We start from the raw sequence: 19326 nt of genomic DNA, 5'->3' as shown, positions 1-19326 counted from the left end.
CAGCCTCCTGAAGGAAGACATCTCTCTATTTTACGTGTTATGTTCTGAGTTAATAAAAGCCTTACTTTTGTTCTGCTAACTTCGAGTCTCGGAATAATTGAGGCACATCAATTTTATTAACTCAATTTTCAACACTATGGATCAACTCCTGAAACCCGAACGTTTGGATTTGGATCAACATGCTCCGGACGCATCAGCACGCTTCGGACACTGGTTTGACTGTATGGAATTCTTCCTGGACAATTCCGCAGCCGTCAAAGACGCTACGGACACTGCGAAGATGAGACTCGGAATGCTACGGAATTGGGTAAGCCACCGGGTTTACCCCCTCATCCAAGACGCCGATACGTACCTGGCCGCCTGCAACACCTTAAAGGCGCATTACCAGCAGCCTACGAATGAGGTGTATGCTAGGCATCTACTCGCTACTCGCGCACAGCGACCTGGGGAATCGGTGGAGGAGTTCCTAAGCATCCTGAAAAAGCTTGGCAAGGACTGTAAGTGCCGAGATGTAAAAGCCGCAGTGTACACCGACTAGCTTGTTCGCGATGCCTTTATCACAGGCCTCAGCTCCACTCGCATCCGGCAAAGACTGCTGGAAAAAACGGAGCTGGACCTGAAACAGGCTGCGGACACCGCGCGGTCCCTGGAGATGGCCCAGAGAAACTCGGACACCTACTCTTCAGCCCGCGCCGCCCACGCCGCCACGTGTGCGCCGAGGGCGCCGCCATCTTGGAAGGCATCTTCGCAGCCCGACACCGGCGGGGCCCAGCTCTCCCCCCAGAAGCCCTACGACAGCCGCGACGCGTCAAGGACCCAACTGCTACTTCTGCGGGCAGCCAAAGCACACCAGAAACCTGTGCCCGGCGAAAGGCACCACCTGCTTTAAGTGCGGTAAGAAGGGGCACTTCAGGAAGGTGTGCAGAGGGAACCCCGCCGGAAAACCAACCGCCGGAAAACCCGCCACCGCCGCGTGTGCGCCGTGGGAGCGGCCATCTTGGACGCCATCTTGCCCGACCTCGTGGGGTCCGCCATCTTATGAGCAGACAGCGTGGACGCCATCTTGTCTCGATCAGGGCCCTACAGTGGCATCGGTCACAGTGGACCAGACCAGGCCGCATCCGCTATCCAAACCAATGGTGGACATCGAGGTAAACGGGTGCCGGGTTAAATGCTTAATTGACAGTGGAAGCACGGAGAGTTTTATCCACCCTGAACTGGCACAACAGCTCTCCCTAAAGGTGGTCCCTGCTCAGGGTACCATCTCTATGGCCGATAAAACCCAGACATCGACCATTCTGGGTTACTGCACGGTACAATTGTGCGTTAATGGAACTGTGTATGATAATTTTAAAGTATTAATCATGAAGAATCTATGTGCGAGCGTGATCTTGGGTTTGGATTTCCAGTGCAACCACCAAAGCATCACGCTCAAGTACGGTGGGTCCCAGCCGCCCCTCACAGTGTGCGGCCTGGCTACCCTGAAGGTAAAGCCGCCTTCGCTATTCGCGAACCTTACTCCCAACTGCCGGCCAATAGCGACCAAAAGCAGGAGGTACAGCTGGGAGGACAGGCGGTTTATCGCGACCGAGGTAGACAGGCTCCTGAAAGAGCGCATTATTGAACACAGCAACAGCCCGTGGCGCGCCCAAGTGGTAGTGGTAAGGGGTAGCGAGAAGAAACGGATGGTGATCGACTATAGTCAAACGATCAACAGGTACACCCTACTAGACGCCTACCCGCTACCCCGCATATCAGAAATGGTGAACCAAATCGCCCAATACCGGGTGTTCTCCACCATCGACCTCAAGTCGGCGTACCACCAGCTCCCTATCAGACCAGAGGACCGCCCGTACACCGCCTTCGAGGCGAACGGACGCCTCTACCAATTCCTCAGAGTCCCCTTTGGGGTGACGAACGGGGTCTCGGTCTTTCAGAGGGAGATGGATCGCATGGTCGATGACCACCACTTGCAGGCAACCTTCCCCTACCTCGACAACGTCACCATCTGCGGTCACAACCAGCAGGATCACGACTCGAACCTCGAGAGGTTCCTGAAAACCGCACAAAAACTCAACCTCACCTATAACGAGGACAAGTGCGTTTTCAACACCACGCGCCTCTGCATACTGGGCAGCGTGGTGGAGAATGGGGAAGTCGGACCAGACCCTGACCGATTGCGCCCCCTACGGGAGCTGCCCCTGCCCAACACTCCCAAAGCCCTGAAAAGGTGCCTGGGGTTATTTTCTTACTATTCCCAATGGGTCCCCAACTACTCCGACAAAGCCCGCCCCCTCTTGAAAGCATCCTCTTTTCCGCTCTCTGCTGAGGCCCACGCCGCCTTCAAAAGCATTAAGCAGGATATTGAGCGGGCCACGCTACAGGCAGTGGACGAGAACACTCCATTTCAAGTGGAAAGTGATGCGTCCGACTTCGCCTTGGCGGCCACCCTCAACCAGGCGGGGCGGCCCGTAGCTTTCTTCTCGAGGACCCTCCAAGGCCCCGAGATCAGACACTCCTCCGTGGAAAAGGAGGCCCAAGCCATCGTGGAGGCAGTGCGCCACTGGCGCCACTACCTAGCCAGCAAACGTTTCACCCTACTTACCGACCAGCGGTTGGTAGCGTTTATGTTCAACAATAAACAGAGGGGGAAGATTAAAAATGATAAGATTCTTAGGTGGCGGATCGAGCTCTCCACTTTCGAGTACGACATCATTTACCGGCCAGGGGCCCTTAACGAATCCCCTGACGCCCTCTCACGAGGGATGTGTGCCAGCGCCACCGAGGATCGGCTACAGACCCTCCACAACGACCTCTGCCACCCAGGGGTCACGCGGCTGTTCCACTTCATAAAGTCCCGTAACTTACCCTACTCGATTGAGGAAGTTCGGTCTCTGACCAGGAACTGCCGCACTTGCGCTGAGTGCAAGCCTCGGTTCTACCGCCCAGATAGAGCCCACTTAATCAAAGCTACACGGCCCTTCGAGCGGCTCAGCTTAGATTTCAAGGGCCCCCTCCCGTCCGTCGACCGCAATGTTTACTTCCTGAACATTGTGGACGAATACTCCCGTTTCCCATTCGCCTTCCCCTGCCCAGACATGACCAGCGCCACGGTCATTAAATGCCTCAACAGCCTGTTCTGCCTGTTCGGTATGCCGAGCTATATCCACACGGATAGGGGGGCGTCCTTCATGAGTGAAGAGCTACGCCAGTACATGCTGTCCAAGGGGATCGCCACGAGCCGTACCACCAGCTACAACCCCCGGGGTAACGGCCAGGTGGAGCGAGAGAACGGGAGTGTGGAAAGCAGTCACTCTAGCTCTAAGGACCAAGGGCCTCCCTATCTCCCGCTGGCAGGAAGTCCTCTCGGATGTGCTCCATTCGATACGGTCGCTATTGTGTATGGCCACTAATGCCACGCCTCATGAACGAATGTTTGTCTTTCCTCGGAAATCCACCTCGGGCGTATCCATGCCGTTATGGCTCTCCACCCCAGGTCCGGTACTCGTGCGAAGGCATGTGAGGGGCCACAAGACGGACCCTCTCGTGGAGCCAGTACACCTACTCCACGCCAACCCCCAATACGCATATGTCCGGCACGCCGACGGAAGGGAGGACACCGTGTCCATAAAAGACGTCGCCCCAGCCGGCATCGACAACAACCACGGCAATAGCAGCGACGACGATCACAGCAACCCTTACCCACCCACTATTCTTTCATCACCCCCGGAAGAACGTCGACCAACGGCACCCCCACCAACTACCCCTTCAACAACCCTGGCGGCACCCCCGGCAGAGACCCAGGAGGCTACCGGGGACACCCAGCCGACACCCACTGCACCACAACAGCCACGTCGGTCGCAGAGGACTATCAAACCCCCGAACAGACTAAATCTATAGAAGGGGTGAATGTGATGAAATATATTCCATTCATCACTGCCTGTTTTCTGTGTCTTTTCCCTTCCCCCAGTCCTCATGTATTATGTATTGGAATGTGCTGGAACTGGTTGTGTGCAGGGCTCCGCCCATACCTGGCTCCTTTGTAATCTAAGTTCAGTCGGGCATCAGCCTCCTGAAGGAAGACCTCTCTCTATTTTACGTGTTATGTTCTGAGTTAATAAAAGCCTTACTTTTGTTCTGCTAACTTCGAGTCTCGGAATAATTGAGGCACATCAATTCCATTGGCCTTCCTGATCACCTGCATACTAACTTTTTGTGTTTCCTGCACCAGGACCCCCAGATCCCTTTGTACTGCAGCACTTTGCAGTTTCTCTCCATTTTAGATAATAACTTGCTCTTTGATTTTTTCTGCCAAAGTGCATAACCTCACACTTTCCAACATTATGTTGCATCTGCCAAATCTCTGCCCACTCACTTAGCCTGTCTATGTCCTTTGCAGGTTTTTTATGTCCTCCTCACTCGTTGCTTTCCCTCCCATCTTTGTATCGTCGGCAAACTTGGATATGTTGCACTCGGTCCCTTCCTCCAAATCGTTAATATAGATTGTAAAGAGTTGGGGTCCCAGCACTGACCCCTGCGGAACACCACTAGTTACTGATTGCCAGCCCGAGAACGAACCATTTATCCCAACTCTTTGTTTTCTGTTAGATAGCCAATCTTCCACCCATGCCAGTATATTACCCCCAATCCCGTGATTTTTTTATCTTGATCAGTAATCTTTTGTGTGGCACCTTGTCAAATGCCTTTTGGAAGTCCAAATACACTACATCCACTGGTTCCCCTTTATCCACCCTGTATGTTACATCCTCAAAGAATTCGACCAAATTTGTCAAACATGACTTCCCCTTCGTAAAACCATGCTGACTCTGTCCTATTAAATTATGTTTATCCAAATGCTCTGTTACTGTTTCCTTAATAATGGACTCCAACATTTTGCCAACCACAGATGTTAGGCTAACTGGTCTATAGTTTCCAGCTTTTTGTCTACTTCCCTTCTTAAATAAGGGTGTTACATTAGCAGTTTTCCAATCTGCCGGGACCTTTCCTGAGTCCAGGGAGTTCTGGAAAATGATCACCAATGCATCCACAATCCCTACCGCCACTTCTCTCAAGACCCTAGGATGTAGGCCATCAGGTCCGGGGGATTTATCCGCCTTAAGTCCCATTATTTTACTGAGTACCATCTCCTTAGTGATTTTAATCATGTTTAGCTCCCTCCACCCCCCGCCCCCCCCCCCCCCCAAATAGCCCCCTGTTTGTCCAGTGTTGGGATATTTTTAGTGTCCTCCTACTGTAAAGACTGATACAAAATATTTGTTCAGCATCTTTGCCATCTCCATGTTCCCCACCACTAGTTCCCCAGTCCCATCCTCTTAAGGGACCAACGTTCACTTTAGCCACCCTTTTTCTTTTTATATAGCTGTAGAAACTCTTGCTATCTGTTTTTATATTTTTTGCTAGTTTACTTTCATAATCTATCTTCCCTTTCTTAATTAATCTTTTAGTTATTCTTTGCTGGCTTTTAAATGCTTCCCAATCTTCTATCCTCCCACTAGATTTGGCTACTTTATATGCCCTTGTTTTCAGTCGGATACTATCCTTTATTACTTTACTAAGCCACGGATGGCTGTCTTTTACTCCCCTTTTTCCTCAGTGGAATATATTTTTCTTGAAAGTTGTGAAATATCTCCTTGAATGTAGACCACTGCTCTTGTACCATCTTACACTTTAATCTGTTTTCCCAGTCCACTTTAGTCAATTCTACTCTCATACCTTCATAGTCTCCTTTTTATTTAAGCTTGGTATGATTAGACTAGGATGAGGGTGAATGTGAGGGGTGGCTAGTGAGATGGGAAGTGATAATGTAGATAGAGAGAGGGAGGGATGGGTGGAGGTGCAAGGTAAGTTGGTGTGAGTAAGGATGTGCAGGAGTAGGGTAGGGCAGGCAGAGTGATAGGGATGTGATGAGAGGCACAGCAGGATGAAGGTGAGTGTGGCTTTGTACTAACTTTTCATGATCTAATGCAATCATTGAAAGGCTTGCGACACTGCACTGCGTTAGGTCCTCCTGACCACATCCCTGCTTGTGCCTTCCTCTGCAATGTGTTGGTCTCCTAGGGAGGTGTCTTCTGCCCATGGGAAGAGAAGAAGACCTCCCCGCGTGCTGTGACTCCCTCCATAAGCATATGGAGGGAGTCCTGGGAGAACCTGGGTGCAGCCCTGTACCTCTGCAGTCATTGTCAGTGTTTGCAGTACCTCAATGCAGTAGAACACTGACAGCACAAATGTCAAAAGAATGTTGGCCGTGGTCCCTTTAAGGAAACCAGCTGATGACGCGTCATCAAATGATGTCACCAGACCCGCTTCCTCGAATTGGACCGGGAAACGCGCTGGGTGGGGTTTAACAAGCCCTATCCAGGGAAATTCCTTTTGGACAGTGGGATAGAGCCAGCAGTGGGGTTGGGACCCGCCACCGACGTCGCCCACCCCGGACCCGCCGAGATGAAGGAAATCCCGGCCGTCGAGTCTAGAGGTAGCAAAGGCACGGATGATGGTTTCACCCGACGGATCCACTTTGTCCATTCACTCCTTAACCTTGACAACTTGGTGAAGTCTTACCTTTTCCAAAGAGAAATTCGGTTATTTTCAGTAAGAAATATGAACTGATTTTAGTTAGATGATAACCTGAAATTTGTTTTGGTTTTTTAAAAAAAAAAAGACTAGTTGCCAATTTTAAATGATTGATTTTATATTTTAAATTAATTTTCCTTTTTTTGTTTTTGCAGGTCATGTCACAGCTGATGGTCTTTCTCATAGGTATTGTCAGCTCCATATTCTGTGGGCATTTAGGAAAAGTTGAGTTGGATGCAGTTTGCCTTGCCACAGCAGTAAGTGTGTTTGAAATTAGATTTTATTTATTGCAATGCAGCTATAGTTAAAATAGAGACTGGATTGTACTACATCCTATCAATTTATTGTATTAATCAGCCTTGTCACCACCTTCTCGAGGGCAACTAGGGATAGGCACTAAATGCCGGCCTTGCCAGCGATGCCCATATCCTCAATGAATTTTTTTAAAAGCCGGTTAAATATTTCTTGTAAAAACAGAAAAACCCCAGATTCAATCCCCAATCTATGCTGAGTTGGCTGATTGCAGGTGAGCAGGACTTAGTGGTGCTACAATTGTCCTAGGCTAGGGAGGGGGGCGAAAGCCAAGGCATGGTTTCCCATTGCTGAATGCTATCTTTTGACCCTCTGCTACAAAATGTGGGTGCGTGGGTTTCTGATGAGGATAAGGTCACTCAGGGCACTCCACAGTTGAATATATTGGCAATACTCTAGATTGATTCCTGGGATGAGAGGGTTGTCCTGGGATGAGAGGGTTGTCCTATGAGGAGAGATTGAGTAGATTGGGCCTATACTCTCTGGAGTTTAGAAGAATTGAAACACAAGATTCTAGGGGTTGGGGATTGACTGGGTAGATGCTGAGGTTATTTCCCCTGGCTGGTGAGCCTGGAACTAGGGGGCATAGTCTCAGGATAAGGGGTCGGCCATTTAAGACTGAGCTGGGGAGGAATTTCTTCACTCAGAGGGTTGTGAATCTTTGGAATTCTGTACCCCAGAGGGCTGTGGATGCTCAGTCATTGAGTATATTCAAGGCTGAGATCGATAGATTTTTCAGACTCTAAGGGAATCAAGGGATATGGAGATCGGGCAGGAAAGTGGAGTTGAGGTCGATGATCAGCCTTGATCTCATTGAATGGCGGATCAGGCTCGAGGGGCTGAATGGCCTACTCCTGCTCCTAATTCTATGTTCTTAAATGCTTCCATTTCTTTTTTTCATTACCTTTGTACAGGTGATCAATGTATCCGGTATCTCCGTAGGTGCTGGGTTAGCCTCAGCGTGCGACACACTCATATCCCAGGTAGGTGCAGGAAAAAAAAAAACTTGCGTCCTTTTTTAACCAACCGGGAATATCATTTTGTTAGAGGGGTAAATCGTTAAACATCGGTACTTAAGAAACGCGATGCCCGGGATAGAACTGAGCCATCGAGATGAGGCGGGGCTGATTTCAACTGGGGCTGCAATAGGGATGTTACAATTGCCATCGGCACTTTTGGGCTGGGTAAGGAGAAATCCATTCGGGTTCCCAATCCTGATTTAATCTCCAGTGGCTCAGCCCCTGATTGGAAAGTCTAAGCATTGGGTTAGAGCAGAGTTGGCACAAAGCTGTGATGCCCCTTGTGGTAAATAGCCTGCCGACACTCTGGGCAATTGTAACCCAGTCAGCCCACCAGGAAACTGACGGGATTGGGTGCAACGCAGGTTTTGCAGCCCCACCTGATTTTACAATCCATTGAAGTCGACGGGGAGTAATATTGGGCGGGGAGTCAATCCCATGGGATTCCCAACGGGAGTGTTGGGTTAAAATGACTCCCTCGTTGCCTAGCCTCTCACATGCAGAACAGCCAATTGGGGAAGGGGCTGGAGGACACCAAACAAAAGAGGGAAAGTTGGCCGAAAAGAAACGGACCGTGTATGTTGGTGCCTTAGATTTGCTGCACATTGGGTTTCCTGATCGGAGTTCTGAGTGCAGCTTTGGTACCTCCCCACGGAGAGGGAAAATATCAAAGGGCCAGAATCCTGGGACAATCTTGCATACCTCAAATAGATAGAGTAACAACAACAACTTGCATTTGCATAGCACCTTTAACGTAGTAACACGTGTCCCAAGGCGATACACAGGAGCGTAATTGGACAAAAACTTGACGCTGAGCTGAAGAAAGAGACTTTGGGACAGGTGACCAAACGCTTGGTAGGTTTGAAGCAAGAGTCTTAAGGGAAGAGAGAGCGCGGTGGAGAAGCGGAGAGGCTTAGGGAGGGAATTCCAGTGCTTAGGGCCTAGACGGCTAAAGGCGCGACCGCCAATTGTGTGGGTGTAGAAAGTGGGCAGCTTTGAGAGAAGCACTGGGGAATGGGATTAAAGGGTGAATTAGACCTGGGCATCCTCGCATACCTTCTAGTGACTGGTTCTGGATCAGCTTTAGCAAAGGCTTGGTGCCAAGTCACTTGTGACAAAGTCTACTGCATTTTGTTGAAGAGGTGACGAAATTGTTTGAGGGAACTTCAGTTTACATAATCTACTAGGCCCATGGAATTAATGACAAATTAGTTAATTGAATTGAAAATGGTGTCAGCAGATGATTAATGGACTGGAGAGGAGCAGTGAATAGTGGGGATCAGTAATTCCTCAGGGTTATATGCTATAAATGGAAACTCACAGAACTTGATTTGTTTTCATTTAGAAGCAGATTGAGTGGAGACATGAGCCATGTTTTAAAATTTAAAAAAAATAAAATCTCTTCTGATTTTCAGACATTTGGCAGTAAAAACTTGAAGCGGATTGGGGTGATTCTCCAAAGAGGGATTCTCATTCTCATGATATTCTGCTTTCCCTGCTGGGCGCTCTTCATTAACACCGAACACATCCTGTTGGCTGTCCAACAATCTCCCAAGGTGGCCAAGTAAGAGTCCTATTACAAAAGAAACAATGTGCTGTTTATGTATAAACACATTTTTAGAAAGAAGGTGCTCCTTGAGGGTGTGCTCAATAGTAAAAAAAAAAGTGCTGGGTTGTGGAATGGTAGGACACCAGTCCCATTACATTTATGACGAGGTCTCCATCGCAAGCAAAGGCCAGGCGGTTTCCCAAATAGTGAGTGGGGACATGAGATGGTGAGTCAACACATATTCTGTTGGCACCAGTCACTCAAGAGAACCCATCAGCAGAGAACAGATACACAAATGACTAAAAGTAGCGACGCAGGTTAATAAGGCCATTTAAAAAAAAAAAAAGCAAATCAAGCGCCGGGGTTTATTTCTAGAGGGATAGCATTGAAAAGCAGTGAAGTTATGTTAAACCTGTATTGAACTTTGGTTAAACCACACTTGGAGTACTGTGCACAGTTCTAGTCTCCATATTATAAAAAGAATATAGAGGCACTGGAGAAGGTGCAAAACCGATTCACGGGTATAACCTCCCAGTTCTGGTATCATCCTTATCGGGAAAGACTGAACAGACGGGGTCTCTTCTCTTTTTTTTTTATTAAAGAGAGAGAGAAGGCTGAGGGGCGACCTGATCGAGGTCTTTACCCAGCAAACGCTTTCATTATTTTAGAGTTGCAGAAGATGTTTCCACTTCTGGGGGAGACATCATAAATATAAGATAGTCACCAACAGGGAATTCAGGAGAAACTTCTTTACTCAGAGAGTAGTTAGAATATGGAAAACTCTACCACAGAGAGTAGTTGAGGTGAATAGCATAGATGCATTTAAGGGGAAGCTGGATAAACACATGAGGGAGAAAGGAATAAAGGGATATGCTGATGGGGTGAGAAAAAGAGGAGTGGGAAGAGGCTCGTGTGGAGCATAAACACCAGCACAGATCAGTTGGGCCGAATGGCCTGTTTCTGTGCTGTAAACTCGATGTAACTAGCGATTTATGTGCTGTTCTCCTGGTTTGGGAACAGAGGTTGGCAAGAAATGTTTTTTTTTAAAAAAAAATCTAACTTTGAGGGGGGAGAAAAAAAAGTTCCTATTGTAGGTCTAAATAAACTAGATTTAATCATTGATGGGATTCAAGGCCTCCTTCCCTTTGGGGAGGGTCGCTACAGGTGAACAGTTGGGAACTGTGCTTTCCAGTTCTCGTCACAGATACGGTCAGTAACAGTCACTCTTGAACAGGCTGGCTGGGAGCCTGTTTCAGGCCAGTTCTCTCTCCCCCTGACGTGGGATCCTCTACAGCCAGACACAGCCGCCTGCCTAAGAACTGAATGTACTCCTTTTAAGCAATTGAGTGATGGGCACTCCTGTGACTTTGAACCCTGTGATCTTGTCAGGAGTTAGATGCCAGGCTCTCGAGGAGTACAGAACCAGCTGCTTGCTTTGGCTCTCCTTTACCGCTTACAACAAAATATGAACAATTAGCCTATGCAATCACTTTCCAATGTGGTTATAAACGACACGATCGGGAAATAGATAAATAAATAAATAACCAGAATAGCATTTATTTGCCGATTTTTATAAATTCTTTTATCATGTGTATATATTAATATATTTATGTACCGTATTAAGAATCACGAGTCTTTGAATTGGGATTTATTTCCAAACTGTTGAACACAATTCCGATTAACTCTCGGCCTTCAGTTCTATTAACGTGTACTTTACGGCTCCTACGTGTTTGAATTTACCGCGAGCTCGCGCTGCCGCTGTTGTGGGGCTTCCCGGTTCTTCACCAACCTCTCTTGCTTTTTTTTCTTGCAGGTTAACCCAGCTCTATGTCTGGATATTCATCCCTGCTCTTCCTGTAAGTAAATTATTTGATGTAGTGAGCTGCTCATTAACAAACTGGTCAGTTTTTTAAAAAAAACTTGCATTTCTATAGCGCCTTTTCTCAAAGCGCTTTACAGCCAATGAAGTACTTTTTTTGAAGTGTAGTCACTGTTGTAATGTAGGAAACGCAGCAGCCAATTTGCACACAGCAAGCTCCCACAAACAGCAATGTGATCATGACCAGATAATCTGTTTTTTGTGATGTTGATTGAGGGATAAATATTGGCTCTAGGACACTGGGGATCACTCCCCTGCTCCTCTTCGAAATAGTGGCCATGGGATCTTTTATGTCCACCTGAGAGGGCAGACGGGGCCTCGGTTTAACGGCTCCTCTGAAAAACGGCACCTCCGACAGTGCAGCACTCCCTCAGCACTGCAGTGGGAGTGTCAGTCTAGATTATGGGCCCAAGTCCTGGATTGGCCTTTGAACCCGTACGCTTCTGATGCAGAGGCGAGAGTGTGACCAACCAAGCCAAACTCGTGCACTATTGAACAATGCAGTTACACTAGTTTCTTTTCTTCAAAAAAAACTTTTCACTTTTTAGTTTTTTGAATATTTTGTAGTCGAGGCGTGACTTGGTTCTTGACAAAATCTCAAAGGTGACAAGTGCCTGACGGATGGTGCGCGCACACGGGCGGTTCATTGATGCAGGCAGCTTGTGTTCACAGTTACTGAGTCTGCGGAGAGGTTCGTAGGAGAACTATCGAAATGCCTGGCTGATCTTTTCTGTTGTGGCCGGGCCACACTCCCCTGCTCTTCTTCGAAATAGTGCCAGGGGATCTTTTACGCCCACCTGAGAGAGCAGATGGGGCCTCGGTTTAACATCACCTCCGACAGTGCAGCACTCCCTCGGCACTGCACTGGGAGTGTCAGCCGAGATTTTGTGCTCAAGTCTCTGGAGTGGGGCTTGAACCCACGACCTTCTGACCGAGAGGTGAAGGCTGCTACCCACTGAGCCACTGGCTGACACTAAAATGTAGAAGAAGTGTGAGTGTTGCAGATTAGTCTAATTAAAGAGAAGTCCCTGTGGAGCTCCACGTGGGTCAGTGCCCTGCCTGGGGTCAGTGCCCTGCCTGGGGTGGCACTGAGCCACAGAGACCTGGTTGGTTCCCTGGTTTAGTGCCCAGTCTGAGCTGATTTGACTGGTTGGCAGTAGGAATGCTATAATTGGTCCCTGCACCCTTGAGGCAAGGCTCTAATAGTCCTCTTGTATCTTGCTTCGTTGCCATTATTCAGCCATGGCTCACGGTAGCACTCTCGCCTCTGGGTCAGAAAGTTGTTGGTTCCAGTCCCACTGCAGACTTGAGCACAAAATCTACTCCAGTGCAGTGCTGCACTGCCAGCTTTCAGATGAGACATTAAACAGAGGCCCCTGTCTGCCTTCTCAGGCTAACGATCCGATCGCACTATTTCAAAGAAGAGCAGGGGAGTTCTCGCTGGTGCCCTGGCCAATATTTATCCCTCAACCAACACCTAAAAGAACAGATTATCTCGTCATTATCACATTGTTGTTTCATAGAATCATAGAATGGTTACAGCACAGAAGGAGGCCATTCGGCCCATCGAGCCCGTGCCGGCGCTCTGCAGGAGCACCTCAGCTAGTCCCATTTCCCCCGCCCTTTCCCCGTAGCCCTGCAAATTTTTTTCCTTCAGATACTTATCCAATTCCCTTTTGAAAGCCGTGATTGAATCTGCCTCCACCACCCTTTCAGGCAGTGCATTCCAGGTCCTAACCACTTGCTGCGTAAAAAAAGTTTTCTCTTACGTCGCCTTTGGTTCTTCTGCCAATCACCTTAAATCTGTGTCCTCTGGTTCTCGACCCTTCCGCCAATGGGAACGGTTTCTCTCTCTCTACTCTGTCCAGACCCTTCATGATTTTGAACACCTCTATCAAATCTCTTCTCAATCTTCTCTGCTCTAAGGAGAACAACCCCAGCTTCTCCAGTCTATTCACGTAACTGAAGTCCTCACCCCTGGAATCATTCTCGTAAATCTTTTCTGCACCCTCTCGAAGGCCTTCACATCCTTCCTAAAGTGCGGTGCCCAGATTTGGACACAATACTCCAGTTGAGGCCGAACCAGTGTCTTATACAGGTTCATCATAATTCCACGCTTTTGTACTCTATACCTCTTCATGAAGCCCAGGATCCCGTAAGCTTTTTTAACCGCTTTCTCAACCTGCCCTGCCACCTTCAATGATTTGTGTACATATACCCCCAGGTCTCTCTCTTCATGCACCCCCTTTAGGATTGTACCCTTTAGTTTATATTTCCTCTCTTCATTCTTTCTACCAAAATGTATCACTTCGTACTTTTCTGCATTACATTTCACCTGCCATGTGTCTGCCCATTCCACCAGCCTGTCCATGTCTTCTTGAAGTCTATCACTATCCTCCTCACTGTTCACTATACTTCCAAGTTTTTTGACATTTGCAAATTTTGAAATTGTGCCCTGTACACCCAAGTCCAAGTCATTAATATATATCAAGAAAAGCAGTGGTCCTAGAACCGACCCCTGGGGAATACCACGGTATACCTTCACCACTACTCTCTGTTTCCTGTCACTTAGCCAATTTCATATCCATGCTGCCACTGTCCCTTTTATTCCATGGGCTTCAACTTTGCTGGCAAGCCTATTATGTGGCACTTTGTCGAATGCCTTTTGGAAATCCATGTACACCACGTCAACCGCATTGCCCTCATCAACCCTCTCTGTTACCTCATCAAAAAACTCAATCAAGTTGGTTAAACACGATTTGCCTTTAACAAATCCGTGCTGGCTTTCCTTAATTAATCCACACTTGTCCGAGCGACTGTTAATTTTGTCCCTGATTATTGTTTCTAAAAGCTTCCCCACTACCGAGGTTAAACTGACTGGCCTGTAGTTGCTGGGTTTATCTTTTACAACCCCTTTTTTTTTTTTGAACAAGGGTGTAACTTGGCTGCCACGTTTCCTGCATTACAACAGTGACTGTACTTCATTGGTTGTAAAGCGCTTTGGTTCCACCTGAGGTTGTGAAAGGCACGATATAAATCCAAGTGCTTTCTTTATTCACGTGTGAGACTAGCGATAAGTGTTGGTGTGCTGTTTAACGGTGGAGAGCTGAAATGGATCTGGTCCCCACTCAATGTCCACAAGCACACGCTTTCCAGCAGAGGATAGCAGGACAGGAAACCCAAGCTGATCTTTCCCAGTTGCTCTGAAGCCAGGAGTAGTGCCTCCAAATGCTGCCCCAGCTAATTCCACACGCACGGTGTCCGAAGCCAGGATCATCTCGGTCCATGCTTCAGTAACATGCTGCGGGGGGGTGCGAGGACTTACCCACTGAGACTTTGGAGGTAACCTCTTGCCTTTTAAATGTAACCTCGCTAGTTTGGATCCTTAAAGCAAGATCCTGCTTGGGCCGTGTGATGTGCCTCAATAAATCCGAGACTCGATGTTAGCGAAACAAAACAAGGCTTTTATTGACTTAGAAGGTAACACACAGAGGAGAATGTATCTTCCATCCAGAGGTCTGCCGTACTGGATGTGCTGCAGGCTGGGCCAGCTTACATAGGAGCCAGGTATGGGCGGAGCCCTACACACAGTACAATACAATGGAAATGAAACTGAAACCAACCACAGTCACAGGCAGAGAAATACTGATGAGTGATGAATGGAATATTTCATCACACCGTGGTAGACCAGTGCAAATGGCATCCATTCCGTCTGAAGAACATGAGCCCAACAGGCCAGACTCGAGCTTTGAAGAAAAGTGTGAATGAGGCTTTATTTCCATCTAGATACTGATCACTGCACCATCTGTCATCCTAATTTTTTTTTTTTCCCCTTGTATCTCCATAGGCAACATTTCTTTATCAGTTAGAGATCAGATACCTTCAGAATCAGGTACAGTTGCTGAATTTTGACTTTGTATTTTTGCAAATGCAGTTAATTTAATGATTGTTGCTGTAAACCGTATGTGAAATTTTTCAGTTTCATTTCCCTTAATTTAAAGTTCAACTGCGATCAGGTAGAAGATTCATTTTTTTTTAAAAAACGTAGAGGCACCGTAGCAAGTGGATGTTGAAAGTGGAAACTATTCCAGGTAGCACGGTGGTGGAGCAGGTTTGTCCCCGCGATTCCCCACACGGTAAGTTCCTGATCTTAGCGATACCTTTGTGGGGAGGCAGCAGGCGGAGGCCAGGTGTCTCCCGATGGGGAGGGAGAGAAGATGAGAGGCCGAGACATCTGGGAGGAGGGGAGGGGAGGCCCCCTCGCACCACGAGCAGTCACGGGTAAAGTCCCAGGACTAGGTTGTCTGCCAATCAGGGTGGATAGAGAGAGAGAAACGTTTTTCGCCATTTTCTCTTTGCTGACTTTCAAGTTGGTCAAGTCTCCCGCTATGGGCAGGCGGGGGACCCTAATTGAACTGGAAAGGTCATGGCGGCGATGTGATCATCGGTGCCGCAACGCTATTTTTACTGCAACTCGGAGAGGCCCACCCGCCAAAGATGCCTGGCGGTGAGGGAGCAGAGTAGAGGTCAAGGTAAAATTTGGGAAGATTCGTTGGGGGGGGTGGTCAGGAGGAGCACGAGTATACCTCCAGGACCCAGAAGGACTTCTTGGGCCTCCCCTGTCCCAACCTTCCCTCTGCCCTCCCCCCACGCCGGCATCTTTTTTACGAACCCCCTCTCCAGCATTTCTTCTTCGACAGTCCCTCGGAACCGAGGCTGACTTGCTTCCACATTAAAAATGAGTTCGCAGGTGACTGATGAGTCCAATGCGGGACCTACAGTCTCTGTCACAGGTGGGGCAGACGGTGGTTGAAGGGGCAGGTGGGTGGGGTGCTTGGGTTGACGTGCGCTCCTTCCGCTGTCTGCGCTTGGCTTCCACTTTCTCCCAGTGAAGAGACTTGAGGTGTTCGGCGCCTTCCCAGATGCTTCTCCTCCACTTTGTGCGGTCTTGGGCCAGGGATTCCCAGGTGTCGATGGGGATGTTACACTTTTTCAAGGAGGCTTTGAGGGTGTCGTTGAAGTGTTTCCTCTGCCCACCTGGGACTCTCTTGCCGTGCCGGAGCTCTGAGTAGAGCGCTTGTTTTGGGAGTCTCGTATCAGGCATGCGGACAATGTGACCCCGTCCATCGGAGCTGATTGAGTGTGGTCACACGCCGGTGACCTTTACCTTGACTCCCCAGCAGCGTCCGGCTCCCCCCCGCCCCCCCTTGACGTCATTCCCTCTGGCTTCGGGCGGGAGACTGATCTTAAAACCACCACCCCCCCCCCCCCCCCCCCCCTCACCGAGTTAAAATTGTCCGCAGTGTTGCTGTGAATTCACTGCTGGCACACATTTGGCATTGCGTTGGGTAAAATGGATAATTATGGAGCTGCTAAAAGTGCGCAAACGGTAGACCACGTTAGCAGATCCTGGGCGCAAATGCTTGAAAGGATCGCTTTACCAAAAAAAAAATATTTCCACCAAATTTCCTTGCTCCCTCTCCTGAAGGCAGTGATCCGTGCCAGGGTTCCGTTCCAAAGGTACTGTCCTCGCACCCAAGTGAAGTTTTCAACCCTGTGAAAGGAATTGGCAAAAAAAATGTTGTAGGTGAATTGTTCATTATTGCAACTGTAAAAGAGGAGAGAAAGAACAAAATGAAGAAAGTACAAGGGAGGCAGTCAGGTAGAAATTGCACAAAGGATACTGAACTAGAGAAGGCCACTGGAGCAGACTGGGGTTCAAGGGACAATTTCTGGAAAAAGGTGAGAAGGGATATGGTCGGTGAGGTTGATCTCGCAGAAAATCGAGAGGCTTCGTGAAACTAAAGGCCTTTTCTCACTCCTAAAACCTCTTCGCCTATGCTTTATCTGTGAGCTGGGATAGTGGGCGTGAGCAAGCAGTTAATCATCGGGGCATCGCAACTGAGCAAAATTATTGTTTTATTTCAATCCTCTCCTCTTTTCATCCACCCACACATACTATTTATTGCAGGATTCTGCCAATTCCATTCTTTGCTAACCTCAAAGAGTCAATTAATGCTGATCTTGTATGTCTTGTCCTCTGATATTTTTCTCTCTCTCTCCAAGGGGAAGTTCCAACCAGTTCCTTGTCACCACTTTTATGTCTAGATATAGTTTATTATTTTTTTTGCTGATTTATTTTTTTGATAGATGACTTTTGGTGAACCGGCTGGGAGAAATAGAGCGCTCTTCCATTTCTGCCAGCCAATGTTGGCATCCAACACTCCCAGATCAAGAGCTAATATTTGCTCTCTTTTTAACTTGAACAATTTTCTCCACTCCTCTGCTGAATGCAGTGGTTTGGGCCGGGGGCTGGTTCCTCAGGCGCTGCCGCTCCCAAAGGATACCTCTGCCAAGTGACCTTTCTTCACCCATGACCCCGGCTGAATGTCAACCGGCTGTTGGAATGTGCGGTTATATCACGGCTGAGTCCTTTACAGGAAACTCTTTATTATCCGGCACCAACGGGACCAGCGTGGTGCCGGTTTATCAAAAAGTCTGGATTACAGAGAGGTATAGTTTAAAAGGTATGAGAGCTCTGTACACAGCAACAAATCCAGGCTTCCCTGTTGCTCAGCAACATGTGCAGGAACTCCGGCCACAGACCAAGTGTCCCTGTTGCTTAGCAACAAGTGCACGAACCCCAGTTACACAGCCACAGATCCAGGAACTGCCACTAATATGAAGTAAAACTTACCTGAACCTACTCCTGAATTTTGCCGGTTAACAGAGTTTCTTGTACTATCTTCTTCTGACACATGCACGCACACAAACCTTTCATTAAGGGCCACAGGTTTTAAATCAAGAAAGGAAACTCTAGCTGGTTTTTTTAAAAATTCCCCTTCCCTAGTCTAGAAGCACTGAAGTCAGTTGTACTCTTTACTATTCCATTTCACATTTCCCCCAGTTTAATGATGAGTAATATCCAGTTGTGTGCAGCTTTATACTGTGGCCCTGATGTCCGATGTTAACAGACAATTATCATCTCTCAGGATATCTTCCCCCCCTGCAACTTTGGTGTCACATTTGACCCCGAAATGAGCTTCCGACCACCTATCCCGCGACATAACTAAGACCGCCTATTTCCACCTCCGTAACATCGCCCGTCTCCGCCCCTGCCTCAGCTCATCCGCTGCTGAAACCTTCATCCATGCCTTTGTTACCTCTAGACGTGACTATTCCAATGCACTCCTGACCGGCCTCCCACATTCCACCCTATGTAAACTTGAGGTCATCCAAAACTCGGCTGCCCGTGCCCTAACTCTCACCAAGACCCATTCGCCCATCACCCCTGGGCTCGCTGACCTACATTGGCTCCCGGTTAAGCAACACTTTGATTTCAAAATTCTCATCCTTGTTTCAAATCCCTCCTGCCCGCTCCCCCCCCCCCCCCGCCCCCCAAACCCCCCCGAGATATCTGCGCTCCTCTAATTCTGCCCTCTTGAGCATCCCTGATTATAATCGCTCAACCATTGGCGGCCGTGCCTTCTGTTGCCTAGGCCCTAAGCTCTGGAATTCCCTCCCTAAACCTCTCCACCTCTCTACCTCTCTTCTTTAAAACCTACCTCTTTGGCCCAGCTTTTGGTCATCTGCCCTAATTTCTTATGTGGCTCGGTGTCAATTTTTTGTCTTCTAATACTCCTGTGCAGCGCCTTGGAACGTTTTACTACATTAAAGGCGCTATATAAATACAGGTGGGTTTTTTTCCACTCCCTCCATGGCACCTAGCCTCAACTTCTTACTGACAACAAAAGAATCAAGGCAGGTGGTGTAATTTAGACTTTAGACGATGTCGGATGTGGGTTTACAAATCCGGAGAGGTGTATAACTGGTGGCTGATCCGGTCTCACCCGTTTCCTATATTACAACAGTGACTACACTTCAAAAGTACTTCATTGGCTGTAAAGTGCTTTGGGACAACCTGAAAGGTTGTGAAAGGCGCTATAGAAATGCAAGTCTGTCTTTCTTTATACTAT

The 19326-nt window shown here is 48.3% G+C and overlaps 1 protein-coding gene across 1 annotated transcript in view; it reads left to right on the top strand.

Annotated features, from left to right (window-relative positions):
- Positions 1-19326, top strand: part of LOC147102391 (multidrug and toxin extrusion protein 1-like) — a 60402-nt gene that overhangs the window by 9868 nt on the left and 31208 nt on the right. Inside the window, exons 2-6 of the mRNA XM_085964777.1 lie at positions 6747-6848; positions 7818-7886; positions 9338-9486; positions 11285-11327; positions 15198-15242. Of these exons, the coding sequence (XP_085820903.1) occupies positions 6747-6848; positions 7818-7886; positions 9338-9486; positions 11285-11327; positions 15198-15242 (408 nt within the window). The remainder of the gene's footprint in view (positions 1-6746; positions 6849-7817; positions 7887-9337; positions 9487-11284; positions 11328-15197; positions 15243-19326) is intronic.

Source organism: Somniosus microcephalus, chromosome 22 (assembly GCF_052327205.1).
Source record: "Somniosus microcephalus isolate GS21.2 chromosome 22, FLI_Smic_1.0, whole genome shotgun sequence".
Lineage (NCBI taxonomy): Eukaryota > Metazoa > Chordata > Chondrichthyes > Squaliformes > Somniosidae > Somniosus > Somniosus microcephalus.
This window is presented reverse-complemented; position numbering and strand designations above follow the sequence as displayed.